This window comes from Oryzias latipes, chromosome 3 (assembly GCF_002234675.1).
Source record: "Oryzias latipes chromosome 3, ASM223467v1".
Classification (NCBI taxonomy): Eukaryota; Metazoa; Chordata; class Actinopteri; order Beloniformes; family Adrianichthyidae; genus Oryzias; species Oryzias latipes.
Genome location: NC_019861.2, coordinates 27,143,613 through 27,159,603, shown reverse-complemented (window position 1 = coordinate 27,159,603; position 15,991 = coordinate 27,143,613). Strand labels below are relative to the sequence as shown.

Sequence of the window (15,991 nt, the reverse complement as noted above, 5' to 3'; positions counted from 1 at the left end):
TTATATTCACTTTCCTTTAAAATCTTGGGTATTTGGGTGCTTTGAATGTTTATTTTGCTGAAAAAGGAAATAACTAAAATAAAATTCTCTTATGAGTGCTAAAGACTCAATTGTTAAACAAATCAGTCATTAAACACTTAGTGTGCAAAGCCACAACAGTTTAGAACTTATTTGCAGCTCATAATAAAGTTTCAGTATTACTCCAGCTGTAGACTTATGTGGAGCGTCTTGTTGCTCTTAACATCTTAGACAAGTACAGGCAGAACTACTGATGGTTTCCCTGTAAACATTTATGCAGCTGACTCCACAGTTGCAGTTCCTTAGTAATTTGTATCAATTTCTATACTTTTTATCGTATTAGATTTTAACAAGCTTTTTACATCTATTTTGATTGCCATAAATAATATACTATTCAGATTCATACTTCTGTTGGGTACACACACACACACATTTGCTTCTAAATGAATTCAACTGCAGTTTTTTAGTGGTATTTGTTGGAACCTAAACTCAGCTTGTGCTGTGAATAACCCAGTGTGTTCACAAAATCGGCCTCTGATGCCAGGCCCATGTCTGTGATTTATTTTTTCTGCACATGGGTGGACACAGTCGGCCTCCTGTGTACATGACTCAGCCTTGGAGCCCCTTGAGTGGCTTTGAGTTCTTTTTCAGTGGAGCAAAGTAGACAGAAATGCCCAAACTTCCAGTGGCTTTCAGTCGGCTTGGATCGTGGCTGACCTATCCACCAGTTCAAGGAGAAACGCGTCGGAGCCAAAAGTCTTCAGTCAGTCTGTTGGCGCCGCATGAGCCGGTGATGCAAAACAAATTGGATAAACAGAAACGGGAAAACTGAGGGAATCCTTTAGTGGAGGAAGATTTTGCTATGCAACGAGGTGCTACTTCCAAAAACACCCCCCCTGAAGACCAAAAACATACATTCTCTTAAAGTGAACATTTGTTGAAGTATAATGTTTCTGGACGTTTCCATGGAGTCCCTTTTGAGCAGCCTTTCCTGCTTACAAACTCTGTGTCAGAGAGCGGCACGCAAAGGTGCTCTGATCATTTTTTTTAGCGGTTCAGACTTCCTTGTTCTGTGGAGTTTGAGAGGGTTTTAAAGATGGACTGTGAGAGTATAGTATCAGGACCAGCAGATGGAAAGGAACCCTCCATCACTGGTCGGGGTGTTTCCAGGTGCACAGTATGTCCGACCTTTTCAACTCATTTACAGCGGTTCAAGAGTGGAGCTGGGTTAAAAAAGTTCCAAGTCAGATCTTTACTTTGAAAATAGAATCCAGATTCATCCAATTTGATAAAACATGCCATAGTTTTTCAAGCAAATAACATCATTTTTGTTATTTTTTTCCAGAAAAATTCTTTGTTTTAGATTTAAAAGTTAGTATTTTCATGATTTTTGTTAAATTGTTTTTTTTACAACCAGTTTATTTTAGAACACACATGTGATATATGTTTATTAAAATAGTGATTGATTCAGTATTTTAGCAGTAAACCCCGGCTCCATACAAGAGATAGTTTACATTGACGTTTGGTCAACATCCCACTTTCCTAAATGTCAGATAAGACAACAAAAAAACACAGGAATCCCGAGAATGTTAATGGAAATTGAGATGTGGATGGAAAAAACACTCCATTTAGTGTGTGTTTGTGTGTGAGTGTTTTTTTTATTTTTTTTTTGGGGGGGGGGGGGGGGGGGGGGTTAATAAATATTTCCTGTTCATGCAATTTCCATCATTTTATGTTAAATGTCTTAGTTGTTGTCAGTTGTTTTTATGTTTATTCAGAAATAAACAAAAAGTTAAAAAGTTAAAGTTTCTTTCTTACATAAAGGAAGCAGGACTCCTCCTATTGGATAACTCGGTGTAGATTTATTTTTTTATATTTTATGAGTCACACTTAACTATCATGCATTCCTTCATTTCCATCAGGTGGCAGGTTTTACAATGAATGAATTTCTGTGTTTTTTTTTTTTTTTTTTTGCTTCAGATTCTAATTTCAAACATGTGCTCTAGATAACTGATGTAACCTGGTTAGACTAATTGTGCAGCCATGTTGTGTACATTCCGGCATGCAGTTATTGCATTGTTGCAGACATGTTAAAGCATTTAAATAAAGCTGCGTCCTGCAGTGTTGCTTCTTCGTTTTGTGTCATCTCTTTTTTTTCTTCTTCTGATTTCTGCTTTGTTTTCTGCTATTCCGTGCAATCGCCACTTTGCAGCCGTTGTCACTGCATTACTGGTCTTTAGTAATAGCTGTTTATTTGTTCTGAGTTTGTCCTCCTCGCAGCTCATGTGATCAGTAAAGGAAGCTGGGCTGTTAGTTGACAGACAGCGAGAATGGCCAGTTATGTGTCGCAGGAGCTGTGGGGAATGTCGGGCAGCACCGCTTGTATCTGCAGACTCAGTGGGATGGTTCTGGTCTGGGGCAACTTCCTTAAGGAGTTAGACCCTGGTCTTGTGGCATGTGTGGTTTGGGGCATCTAAACAACCAGCAGACACGCAGCATGAGGTAAAGGCTGGCTTCTAGGACGAGATGAACATGAACCGGGAGTTGGAGTATATGTTTGTTGAAGTAAGTTTTTATTGTAATTATCAGCTTTGGGTTGATTAGAAATATCGGTTGATTTTAGTCAAAAAAAAAAATAAGCCTTAATATTTTAAGAAAATTAGCTTTTGATACACAATTGTATTTAAAAATAACTTGAAATGTAAGTTTTTTATTAGCATCAAGTTGGTCTAACTTGTGGTTTGTGTTTAAACAGTTTGGTTTTCTGCTCATGAATTACACATATTGATTTTGTAAAAGGAACATTGACTGACACACCCTTCTAAGGGCTTTAACCGCAGAAACCAGTGAGGAAATAAAACCTACCAATACGGAACAAATCAGTGTTTTGTTTCTGCTGATTCCTACTGTCTGAGTAGAGATCAATGGACAAAACGAGACCACTGGAAAACACTAGTCTGTCATCGGGGACCACCTTTGTACACACGACAGGTCACATTCAGTCCAAGTGGAAAGACCTTTCTTTGTGATGACAATCGGTAACTAAAATTCATGTTGTTCAGTTTCCTTAGCTGCACCGTATGTTAAAGCTTGTTTCATGACAAAAGTAGCTTAAAATACATCCCTGAAGATTTTGGCTTATTTTCCATAAATAATCCATCATATCCTCACAGTTGATTGTATTTACCTAATTCTTCCAATATTGTGTGATACCAACAGCAAGTCAACTGTATTCTTGAAGCACATTCCGCTTCCCTTTTGTAATGTTTTATACCGAATAGAGTTACTCTGTCAGACTAATTGTGATTAGTAACTAAGTTGCATGACAGTTTCTTAGTGATCTCAGTCATCTCTGACAATCACTTGACCACATATGTGCTAGTCGGGGCCCTTTTTTTTAATGTCAAGAGACGTCATTGTTACAGATTGTTGAGGACCCCTCCATCCACTCTGCGGAGCAGCACAGTAATCTGTGTCTTGGCGTCATGCAGTGTCTGCCCAGCTGAGCAGAAAAACAGCAGATTCTCACATGAGTGGCATCATGTGACGAGGCCTATGCGCGCCCCCGACTCCATTGGCTATTTGTAACTCAACCAATAGAGCCCCAGACAGTTTTTAGCATACCATTGCTGCTGTCTAGGTGGTTGCCTCTGTCGGTGCGTTCTGTAAAATGCATTAAGGTTTGAATCTTTTTCCACTTGAATCACTTTAGTCTGCATTCCCTTCATTCTTTTACCGGAGAAAAAGCATTAATTTAGTCTTGATTATTTGCTCATTCTGCTCAACTTTGCATGTAAAGTGGTGCGTTAAGCGTGATTGAATGAGAGGTGTTCAGGCAGAAAAGATGTTAGCATCTCTGCGTTACAGACTGTCTGGTATATCTTCTGTGTGAGAACAACCTTCTCTTACAAATCCCAATTAGCAGGTTTTTATTGAATATGATTACCATTGAAATGTGATGCATCAGCTGGCTCTGGCAGCATGGAGAAGTAAACAGTCAGTTGTAGAGACCTTAGGAGAGGCTCAGACTAAGCAGCCATAGCAGGCCAGAGGCCCTCCAGTTCAAGAGTGAAAGGTCCAAGCTAAGCCTTTCTAATCGGACGTTTACTTTGAGGAGATTTGTAAACACATATGTCCCGCCTCACCAGTAAAGCCATACACTTAAGTGTGTTTGAAAAAAGGCAGTTTAAAAACCTCAGTCCTGTTGATGGTGTTTTTGTAGTATGCTGATTAAAGGCTTCTATTAAAAACAAAATCTTATTCTTATTGTTAATGAATTTCTAATAAAGGAAATTTGAATCGTTTCCTTTAATCAGAATTCTTTCCCTACCGCTACGGCTTCTCCTTACCTCTGCATTTAACCCTCCAAACGGAGAGTTATAGAAAAATTGTGTCATCATTCAGACGTTACTCCCACTCAATAAAGTCATCAATACTGGCAGATCAGCTACATTAGCGAATAGCTGCTAACACTCGGAAATACGTAACGATATTGGTTTTACAACTTTAAAAAGGTCATGCTAAAACAAAGTCATTATGTACAGTTAAATGTGAGGACCCCCTTAAAAACCAGATGACACATCTCAAGGGCTTTATCCTACAAACAAATTAATGTGAAATGTAAACTTCTGTGCACCAGAGCACACAAGCGTCTCCGCGACTAACTTGTACGGCATCCCTCCACTGTGAGGGTTACCCCTTAAAAAATGATTTCGGACAACCCTGCCCCTTCAAATGCTCCTACAAATAGAGTGATAGGGAGAAGCTGTAGGGGAAGATTTCGGATTCGGCCCGACTGTCAGTGACTGTGTCCATGTTTCTGCCCGTCATTATGTGGCCTTATGTTACAGCAATAAATCGCTGGTAAAGATTACTTGGATGAGATTAGCTAGTGTTAAACCTTGAGTTAAAGTAACCTGACTCCTTTGTTAACCTAAACTGGGATTAGTCTTGAAGGTGCCATGTACCCCCAAGAGCTGCTTACAATTCCATGAGATAAATCTAAAAATCATAATAGTTTGTGTTTCGATCTGGATTTTGACTTTGTTGTTAATCATCTGTTACTGAATTGATAATTCAGTGAGGCATACATCTGTATGCATTAACACCTTCAGGTATGCTACTCGTTTGCTTCAACGTGCATTGAGTTTGAAATGAGATACAGCAGCATCTGTTATAATCACCTGCTGAGGTGAGTCTCGGTTCTGTTGGCACATGCGAGGTGTTTTGGTGGTAGAACAAAACCGTGTCGAAACGAATGATTTACAAGTTTCCCTCCCAGTTCTTAGTCAGCTGCTAAGACTTAAGACGGCTGCCCAAGAGAGACTTTAAGAGATCCCTAAAATGCTTCAAACATCACAACAAAATGGTAAAATAAGAATAGTTAATAATAATGATTAATTAATAAGAAGAATTGATTGCCTCTTTACAGTATAACTGTAAAATTCCAATGCCAAAAGAAAATTTGGAGCAGAGATGAAGAAAGACTGGAAATGTTTTGTGAAGTTAAAATTGTTGCATTTTTAAAGACTTCTAATTCAGACTGACATGATCTGAAAATTGAACATGGCATCTTGTTCTAACCAAAACTTTCAAATCTGTGTATAGTTACAGACTTTATTGGAAAATTCAGCAAAAGGTAGAAGGAACCAAAGAAATGTCTTAAAGTTAAGACTGGACATCTGGACTGAAAGTCTTTCTTGAAAAATGTGACCACATTTCATCCACATGGCTTCATGATGAGTGAAGAAGACTTTAAGTCCAGATGCCAAAACTCAACTTCAAGACAACACCTGAATGGATTATTTTCATTGATTAACACTAGAAATGTTGAAGAATATGTATGGTTTTTCAAATTTTATTGGGCATAATGATATATTATTCTTATAAATCCAATCTATTTTAAATGTTCACACCGGGGCTATCACTAATATAAGAAAGAGGGTTAGTTCCAGCTACTGGTTTGTAAGACTAGACAAAAAACAAAAAACAGGCCCCAAACTCTGGTAAAATCTGCCCTATAAAAAGAAACTGCTACAGTTTTTGAAAGGATTGTGTTAAGGACTGTCTAAAGAGCAGACTCACAAGTGGACTGTCGAGTCCACACCAGAGTCTGTTTCCTTAAACAGTTGTTTTTTTTTGTTTGTTTGGTGAGTGTGAAAGCTCCTCTGAACTCTGGTGTGGAGTCCAACCAATCAAAATCTGCTCCACCTAAAAGAGGCGGGCTGTTGGGCCGCCAACCATCAAATATGGGGTGAATGAAAAAGCAGCAAACCTTTAGAATATGTAAAGCAAATTGTTTCCAGTTTGAATTTGTTCAGTAATGTAGCTGACTGCCAAAATACGGTATTCATTTTTGATTCCACTGTTTACTTTGGTTTGCGATTTAATACATTTTTAAAGAAACAACTCCAGAAAAGGCCTTTTTTTTTTTACATAACTTGTGATTTAAACTGAACAAAAGTAGAAATTTTATTTAAAATTCTTAATTTTTTCATTTAAAACTTGGATTTTTTTTTTCTTTGCTTAAAAAATTGAATAATTATTTGTATGGAATAAATGATTGATTGGAAAAATCAATAAATTGATTGGTTTTACTCCGGTCCAAATTAATAACCATGCTGGGTAGTGATGGCTCGTCTGGAAGTTCTAACGCTTGGAAGTAAATAAAATTGCAAAACTAAAGCCTTTTTTTGCATGATAGCCCGATAACTATCAGGACTCTGTTTAAAAACGTTTTCTTTGCTGAACATGACAATAAATTATTGGTATTGCTTATATTTATTGAAGTCCTTCAACCTATAAGAAGGTTTGCTGCTGATGGTTTCTGTCATTCTACTGAGCAAAACCTTAAGAGTCTGGTAGCCTTTTATTGTGTCTGACTTGGTTTCAGATTAGAGTGCACACAAAGACCTTGTGATGCCATATATCATGCATCTATCTTGTTGAAAAATACTTATCCTGGTTGTCATTCTTCAAAAAAAAAGCACTGTGCAGCAGATATATAAACAGATTTTAATGTACTTGTATATGTTGCTGAATGTAGTTAAATGCTTTTAGTGCTCTGTGTTTTGTACTTAGGTCACCATCCATTCATTGGGCCCACCATCATTCATTCAAGGCTGCACGGTGGTGCAGTGGTTAGCGCTCTTGCCTCACAGCAAGAAGGCCCCCCTGTTCAAGTTCTGGCTGGGGGACCTGAAACAGAACATCAATGGGGGACCTTTCTGTGTGGAGTTTGCATGTTCTCCCCATGCATGTGTGCATTCTCTCCGGGGACTCCAGCTTCCTCCCACTGTCCAAAACATGCTTCATAGGTCAATGGGCAACTCTAAATTGTCCATAGGTATGAATGGGTGTGTGATTGTGACCCTGCGATAGACTGGCGACCTGTTCAGGGTGTCCCCTGCCTTCGCCCATAAGTGGCCAGGATAGACTCCGTGACCCCGAAAGGGAACAAACGGAAGAAAATGAATCGTTCCTTCAGGCAGACAGAGCCACGATGCCCTGATTCTGAGTTTTTTTTGTCTTCAACTTTGAGGTTGCTCTGTTTTAGCTTGTGTTTCATTGCGAAACACAATGTCCTTAAGGTCCGTCAGTGTGAGTGTCTGTGTTACAACCTTCAGCTCTCCTCTTGCTGAACCCAGGGAAATTTTTTGGTTTATAAATATGAATCATCACCCTTTCATTTGAAATACAGTATAGCTCTTTTCTCACTGCTGAACTGCTTGGCTATATATTTTAGCTTCAAATAAGGAGAATCAGTTTTTTCACCTTGTGACGTGTGAAACAAGCGCTAATGCATATATGTGGCACGATTATTGGGATCAGGAAGTGTGCTCAGCAGCGCAGTGATGCATCAGCGAGGTGTGATGCTGCTCAAAACTCACTGATGCTATTTTTAGCCCTCCTTTTCCTGCAGCTATCCCTTTTTTCCTGCATCCCTTTGTTGCTAGGAGACCTACTGCTGGCAGGAAATTGAAAAAAGAAGAAATGAAAAAGACTGAAAGTTTATGTGATTTCAGAATTGCCTCTTTGTAACATTTTGTGTATGCACATGCACTCTAATGAATTTGGTCATGCATATTTTGATGAATGCTTTAAAAAAATGATGGAGAATCTAGTTTTGTAGTCATAACTCAGCTCAAACATTTATTAGGATGTTAGTTGATTATTTTTACAATTTTATTCAGCATTGGCTTTCATTTTTGTTGTTTTGCAGCACGTTGGACAGTTTTGTACATGTTTAATACGAAACAACTACTGTAAATCAGTGACATCAAATTAAATTAAAACTAAAGGATGAAAAGTTACAAATATTTTCTCCAAATTTTTGTGTTACTGTATATTTAGACAGAAGGTATTCTAATATTTTATGTACTTTAACTGCACCTTGGTTTATAAAATTGAATACAATGTACCCCCGCTTATTCACGTTTCAATATGTTTCACGTATACGCAGATTTCTTTTTTTCAGTCACGTTACTCCTCCGGTTCATCACAAACACTCAGTACGCTACGGTACAGTAAATTGCTCTGCATTAAATAAAAAAACTGTTGAGCAATTTTCCAATGTTCTAAATAAATGTTTTACAAGGCATCAGAAATGTTTCAGAGGGTTTGAAGGGTTTTTGATGAGTAAGGATCCGTGACGGACATTCTTCAGCAGCGGGGGGGTCGGGGGTGGTTCTCCATGTTTGCGGGTGTTTCTGCTCCCTAACCCCCCGCAAATATGGGGGGAATACTGTATAGACACATTACATTTTGTGTTATTTCTTGCTGTTAATAAGTTTAAATAACAGCCATGATGATAATATTTCGTTTTCCTTGTTTTCTTTCCAAAAATAACTTGTTGAATGCAAAACTGACTAGGAGACATGAACGGTAATATACTTCTCATTATCTCATCATTTCAGTGAAGATGTGTAGTGGCTGGTGACGCATCTTCATTGATATGATTCAGCTGTTTGTCTCATAGGCTGTGTCTGAATTCCTTCACTACTCACTAACATAGTGCACTATATAGTGCGTTGGTAGTGCTGCAATTCCAAAATCAAGTTCCCCTAGAAATTTTCCAGAAGTCTCTGCAAAAAAATGTGCAATGATGCTCACTAGATTGGCAAATATAGACCACAATGCATTGCGTTTGAACAAATTTAGCAAAAAAGGGTATTTAAACAAACCATTGTTTTTCATCCTTAGAACACAGTGGATTCATAAATAATCATAAAATGCTTAATTTGATTTTCTCTTTGTGAAATTGGTGGTGTCATATTCGCAGTTTAAAAAAAAAACGTAGTGAGCATGGTGTCCAAATTGCTTTTAATATATATATATATATATATATATATATATATATATATATATATATACCATATATATATATATATATATACCATATAGCTTTTTTTTTAATAGTTAGGGATTAGGGTGGGACTACGGACATAGCCTAGGTTGAGTTAAACTTCGTAAGTCTCTATCCTTTTTATGGATGGGTACAATAGTACCTGAATGTTCCATTATTCATGGAAAAAAATATGAAACCCCAAAGAGAAAATTTAAGAGTTCTTGTCATAGTTGGTTCTAAAGAGTCTAGCTATTGTTATCTGTTCCAAATCTATATTTCAACTGCTGTTCATTGTAGGTATTTTTTTAAAGTCAGGTATAACTTGCGATACATGAACAAATAGCAAAACAAGCGAAAACATTTCCATTTCACTGCAACAGTTTAAAAGTTATACTCCAAATGACCCTTGCCTACATAGGAGGCGAACATCTAACATAAAACAGCTTCATCCGATTGGTCAAAAACATGAAGGCGTCCATCTGATTTGTCAAATGCTTGATTAAATACTTCAAGCTGCCATAAGATTGTTTTAGCACATTTAAGGTAAGCATTTATTGCGATTTGCGCCGTCTCTGGTCCTATGCTTATTGCGCAGCTTGATATTGTGATATCGAAAAATTTGCGATTTATTTTGCAGTCCTTGGCTTGCACAACAACAACCCCAAAACACATGAGATTCTGGGTAACACAAATTGCAGTCATGAAAAACAACAAAAGTGGGTGCCTTAAGCTCTTTTACAGTCTTAACATCACTAACTGAAGACTGCTTGTGGTGTTAACAGAATTCTTGGTCAAATTTATGGGTTTTTTCTCTAAGAAATCACGTGCAAAGAGGGATGAGCCCTGAAGGTATTTAGTCAAACCTCATGTTTTTGCTTTTTGTTTGAAAGGTTATTTTGTAATCGCCAGATGTTCCGCTGGTTCACCCCGTTTCCCTTGTGACTGCTTATCAATCAGATAAAATCTGACAGAATAATTGAGTGTTTCCTCAGATATTCAAGTAGTAAGGCTTTCTAAACCAAAAATCTTAATTTTTTGCAGTTTATCTGCTTGAAGAGTAATGTGGGTTTACACATGGAACAATGTTTGTGTTCACCAACTTGTCTTAAAACATCAGCACCAAAGTCTGCCTTCCTTAATTTATAAACTTTTTTTGTGTTCCAATTTGGTGATCATTCTTACTCATGACTGATGCTCGACATACAGTAATTGCACGTTTTCATGGGTTATTTTGAATAATTTAGGTGCAAATGTTCTTCTGCATAGCAGCACAAAGCTGTTCACTCATTTTTAAGTTTGGGCTGTGGTGACAGGGTGGGGTTGGAGTCCAATGGTTCACCTCAGCTACATAACCAAATACTGCAAAGCAGAACGATATTGAAGAAAGGGTTGTATTATTCCCTGTGTCATGAATTACCTGAAGTCTTTTGCTCAAAGTATATCATTGACCTTTAGGAAATGGAGTAGTGGCGTAAACATGTGAAAACATTTTATTTCTGTGGTTTGGTTAAATATATCTGGAAAGAAGAGTTTTAATGTCCCTGCTGCCATTTATTGAGGAAAGAGGGAAGAAACCCAAACCTGACTTACTTAAGAAGAAGTGGTGGAGTTTTGGGAAATGGTGATGTCATGATTCAGATGATCGGTAGTAAAGTATAGCGTTGTGCCCTCAACAATGAGGTCTTTTTTTGGCCTCCAAGATTGTCATCAGCAGTTTATGTAACAAGATGCAGTAAAATCCATGTCAAAATAGCAGGAATGCTCTCATCATCACAGCTTCAGTTTCCCAAGATTTTTCAGCAGACAAGTTTAAGTTTCATTTAGAATCTTTTGGTGAATTTTAACTGTGAATGTTAAATTCTATCTGCTCCGGTTTTATTTTCTTAATTTAGGGTTTGAAAATTCCATCTTTTAAAGACATTGAGAGTTTTCTGTACATTTCCTGGTTATCTTTTCCGTCTCTGCGGTTCTTTTGTGTGTGGTTTGTGTGCTGTATATGTATAAATGTGGCATTTATATTAGTGAGCGGATGTCTCAGACATGTGACTGGTAGTGGTCATCATTGCTTCTCTGCATGTCTGATCAGCTTCCAGTCACACGTTTCTAAGAGAGCCAGACGGTTTAGGGTTATGACTATGAGATATCCACAACCGCATTCTTCAGCTGTCATGAGCTGCTTCATAGTTTGTTCCCACCGCTTTGCTGACCATTATGAGCGGTTTGCTCATGACTGGGGAAAACACAGACCCCAGTGTTTTCTGTGAGGTCATGCTGTTTTAACTGTTAGCGGAGAGGAAGCACGAAGCTCTGCTTTCATCATCCCTCCGTTTGCACTGAAAGATCTGGAAGTTAATGAAATTGCAAAACGGAATATTGTGAAAGGGTTTGCTGCACAAATTTAGTATTAAAGTGAGCCTGGCAGATAAGAGCTTCTAGTTTGTGTGCCGCTGCAGCTAACGTTTTTCCCTCTTTGTCTGGTCTGTTTCTTCTTTAGTCTGCTCGGGTGTGGATCCCCGATGCAGAGGAGGAGTGGAAGTCTGCTGAACTTGTCAAGGACTACAAAAATGGCGAGGCCTCTCTACAGCTCATGTTGGAGGATGGGAAGGTGAGGTCGATCAAAGTTCTTTAAAGTTTCTGCTGATTTTGATTAATCCTTTTGTCAAATCCACACAACTATATCAGCAAAAGAAGGTAAAGCAGTTTAAATGTATTCTATTTTATTGGTGAAAATAAAACCAAATCCTTGAGCTCACATTCAAATACAAATTAAGTTATGCGAATTCTACACAATATATAAATAAAAAGAAATAGAAATTGAAAGAGATAATTTGATTGGACTTAATTGTATTAAATAGATCCACACAGACATGTAAATGATGCTGCAATAATTACTCTTAATCATAAATAGACACATTTATACTCATACATACAATACATGACACATTGAATGAATTAAATGTAAAAATGTCAAAAGAGTTTATTTACTTGAAAAGGAATGGGAGGAAGTGAATTTATATAATCTCACCAATATTATGCTTTACTCAATTAATTTACCTATTTTTTGCATAGTTATCATAATCCGGTTTTTAACTTCTAATTAGAATGATTTATACTTTACCAGTCCAATCACAGAGTACTCATCCAATACAAGAGTATAACAATAAGAATAAAAACATTTTCTGACACAAAATTGAATCCATCAGAATGAGTGAGCTATTCAAAAACTGTCAATCTAGATTTTAGTAATAGAGGGTGGATTCACAACAATGCCCTAACAACAAACTGGTTTATCTATAAAAATAAGTAGTAGATTATTCAATTTTTTATTGCTAACACATTTTGAGAACAGAAACTAAACAAGTTCCCGAAAGGCGTTTTTGGTTAATCTAAACCGATTGCTCCACAAATACAGAAAATTTGCCTCATTGATGTTTTTAACTGAATTTTGTTATTATTTAAATTAGTAATGAGAAATGTATTGAAAAGTATTCCTTTGGTAATTTTTTTGCTATACTCAAGTATTTTGTACTTTATTAGTATTTTTTTTCTTAGTGTTTTAGCACATCACATCTTATTTGGCAAACATGTAAATGTAGGTTTTAAATGTATTATTTCAGAATACATTATATAAGTTTTTCAATAATGAATTGAGTTTGGTTTCTTCACTGTGTATAATTTTTTACAGCCTGTAAAGTTGAATTGTGACTGAAGCATAAGGTGTTTTAAATGGACTGCTGTTTGAGTGCTTTCTCCGTTTCCCCTTCGCTCATGCTCAGGTCATCGAGCACAAACTGGACCCGAAGACGAAGAACCTGCCTTACCTGCGGAACCCAGACATCCTGGTGGGAGAGAATGACCTCACAGCCCTCAGCTACCTCCACGAGCCGGCCGTGCTCCACAACCTCAAAGTCCGCTTCATCGACTCCAAACTTATCTACACCTACTGTGGTAAGAGTGATCTCCGTCTGTCTAATGATGTCGACCAGCAATTTTACTGTAATCTAATAACAGAATTTGAAATGATGACCTCAGCTCAGTCCAGAAAACAAGAAAGTTTTTTTATGTACATCTCTAACAATGGAATGAATTCCAAACTCTTTCTGCCAGCTGAATGATCTTTTTTTACTGCATGTCTTTATAGTTTGTTAGTTGAGCAATTCTTTGACAGCTCTGGCCCTGCATGACCCCAGCATTACCAGTACTTGTGTGACCAGTGGATGTCCGTTTAAAGTCTTGTTCAGCATTAAATCGTGAATGCCATGCTAATCAGCTGTTTTCTCTCTCCTTAAATCTCTGTTATGAGATCTGAACATCTTTGTGGTTTGTTTCTGTATCCTAAAAGGAGTAAAGTTTAATGTCTAGAGATTTATGGCAAAGTAAAACTGTGTGATTGTGGTTTCTGTTAAATATGAAGCTGAAGAGCTTTTTTCCCCCCTCTGTGTTTGGTCTCCTAGGAATTGTTCTTGTGGCCATCAACCCCTATGAGAATCTGCCGATTTATGGAACAGACATTATCAACGCCTACAGCGGTCAGAACATGGGAGACATGGACCCACATATCTTTGCTGTGGCAGAAGAGGCATACAAACAGATGGCCAGGTTAGTGTGTGTTACCTGAGCTGCATTGGTCCATCTCTCCCTGTTGCTCAGCGCTCCCTCCCTCCTTCCTAAAGGGTTTGTAGGTCAAAGCAGAGCCAAAAATAACCTCATGGTGGTCTCACTTTCTGTTTCTGCTCATCTAGTTTTCTTTATATCAAGCACATTCACATTATTAAAAAGCCACTTTCCCATTCAAAGTAGGTTAAGAGGCTCTTTTCAGTTTTGGCTATAGAGTTTTGTTGGGGAAATATATTGCCTAAAATTGTGTAGACCAGAAAGAAATTTGTAAAAGGAATATATCCGTTTTAAGGGTGCAGCAGGAACAATGTTTAAGACTTTGATTCTAGTTTTTTTTTTAAACAAAAGCCCTTATTTTTGTTTCAACCAATAGTTTCTAGTAGTTCATTCCCTCTTGCATGTACGCTACTGGTGGTGCTTAACCCTTGTGCTATCCTAGGCACTTTAACATTGGGAGTTGGGTCATCTAGACCCACTAGACAGTGCGCTGAACCCTTTATCTTCAATGATTTGTGATCTTCACTGGTGTCCATGGATTACATGAAATCTTTCCACCTTTATCCACCTTTGTCATGGTAGGAAGAACACGTCAATGTAAGGGTGGGGTCATCTAAGGTAGCACAAGGGTTAAAGGAATCAGTCAGATGAAAATATAAGAAGTCATTTTTTATATAATGCATCTTTCTCTAATATAGGTATCAGAAATGTTTATTTTTTAACGAATGCAAAGGATAAGATGAGTAAAACGAGACTTACTTTTGGAAAGTTTTACACAATCTAAAAATATATTGTTACTGTTGACTGCTAGTAGTCAGCTTAGTCTTTAATTTGTGGTGAATGAATGCTTAGACTGGTCAAAAAAAGAGCTTTTCGATTCATTTGAATTCATTTATAAAAAATCCAGAGGGTTCAATCCGAACATGTGGCCCAATTGATCGTGCTAATTGACTTTTGACTTTTTCTTTTTATACTTCTGTTAAACTGCATTGTAGTTCAATTTTTTTAGAGATGCAATCAAGTTTGTTTCTGGCATCTTCATTTAAGTAGAAAGTCATCTTTAACACCCACAGCTGCATTCTTTGCTAGAAGCTGCTCATTATGAACAGATCAGCCTGCGCGTTACACTAAGCTGATCTGAGTTGCTTGTAGTAGATTGCTTTCGTCTTTGCTAAAATGAACTGCTTTTGCCTCTGTTTTGCTTTTCAGTTTTAAAGCCTCTCTCACATATTATGTATGATTTGCAGACACACATTTTTGCCTGGCTCAGGTAATACTCATCCTGATGCTCTGCTGCAGGAAACCTGTAAGAAAGGTTTTTTTTTTTCTCCGCTCTTGGCGTTTGTGAGATCAATCCTAAGAAGCCTTGAGGCTCCAGTCGCTGCTGAGGTTGGATTTAGAGCCTAGAGAACAGTTAAAGGAACTGGAATACTATGACAGAACTATACTCTAGATTTCTCTTTGCATTTTAAACAGAAAGGTATTAGAATTTTAGCCTTTCAAATATTTGCATTTTAAGAAGCTGTGATATTTCTCAGCAAAGACTTGTAAATTAATTTTAAAGTGCAATCTTCTGTTAAATCCCGGTAATAGAAATGTGTAATGCATGCAGCAGAGACTCAGCCACACAAAAAGTACCCACAAGGTTGCAAAGATGCAGTTTATTAAATACTTCTTTTATTCTTATGTTGAGGGGTGATTGTATCTTATCAACTTGACTCCGTGTTTTTAGTTTTGTTTTATTTAAGCAAAACTAAAAACATGCGTATGAATATGTAGTCATATAGAATATCCCCCCACGTGACGCATACTTTATCTACCCAACAAGTTTTCTCTAAATAGGAAAGACAGCAGCTGCTTAATCTCATAAGAACATCAGTACACCAGCTTTTCCCTGCATGACAAAGTTCTGGTTTCTTAAATATTAGATTAAAGCGTATTTATTTTTAAATCGGAAGTAGGATTCTCCTTTGATCTGTGTATCTCACATAATTTATGACACAAAACTGGGCA

The 15,991-nt window shown here is 37.4% G+C and overlaps 1 protein-coding gene across 13 annotated transcripts in view; it reads left to right on the top strand.

Annotated features, from left to right (window-relative positions):
• myo5a (myosin VA) overlaps window positions 1–15,991 on the top strand; it is a 53,388-nt gene that overhangs the window by 2,578 nt on the left and 34,819 nt on the right. For 3 of the 13 annotated variants that reach the window (XM_023953601.1, XM_023953606.1, XM_023953604.1), the window contains exons 1-4: window positions 2,208–2,583; window positions 11,859–11,969; window positions 13,141–13,312; window positions 13,819–13,963. In XM_023953601.1, coding sequence (XP_023809369.1) covers window positions 2,545–2,583; window positions 11,859–11,969; window positions 13,141–13,312; window positions 13,819–13,963 — 467 coding nt within the window. In that variant the 5' untranslated portion in view covers window positions 2,208–2,544. Of the gene's footprint in view, window positions 1–2,205; window positions 2,584–11,858; window positions 11,970–13,140; window positions 13,313–13,818; window positions 13,964–15,991 lie in introns of those variants that run through there. The other 10 variants (XM_023953611.1, XM_023953609.1, XM_023953608.1 and 7 more) reach the window with 7 other exon arrangements.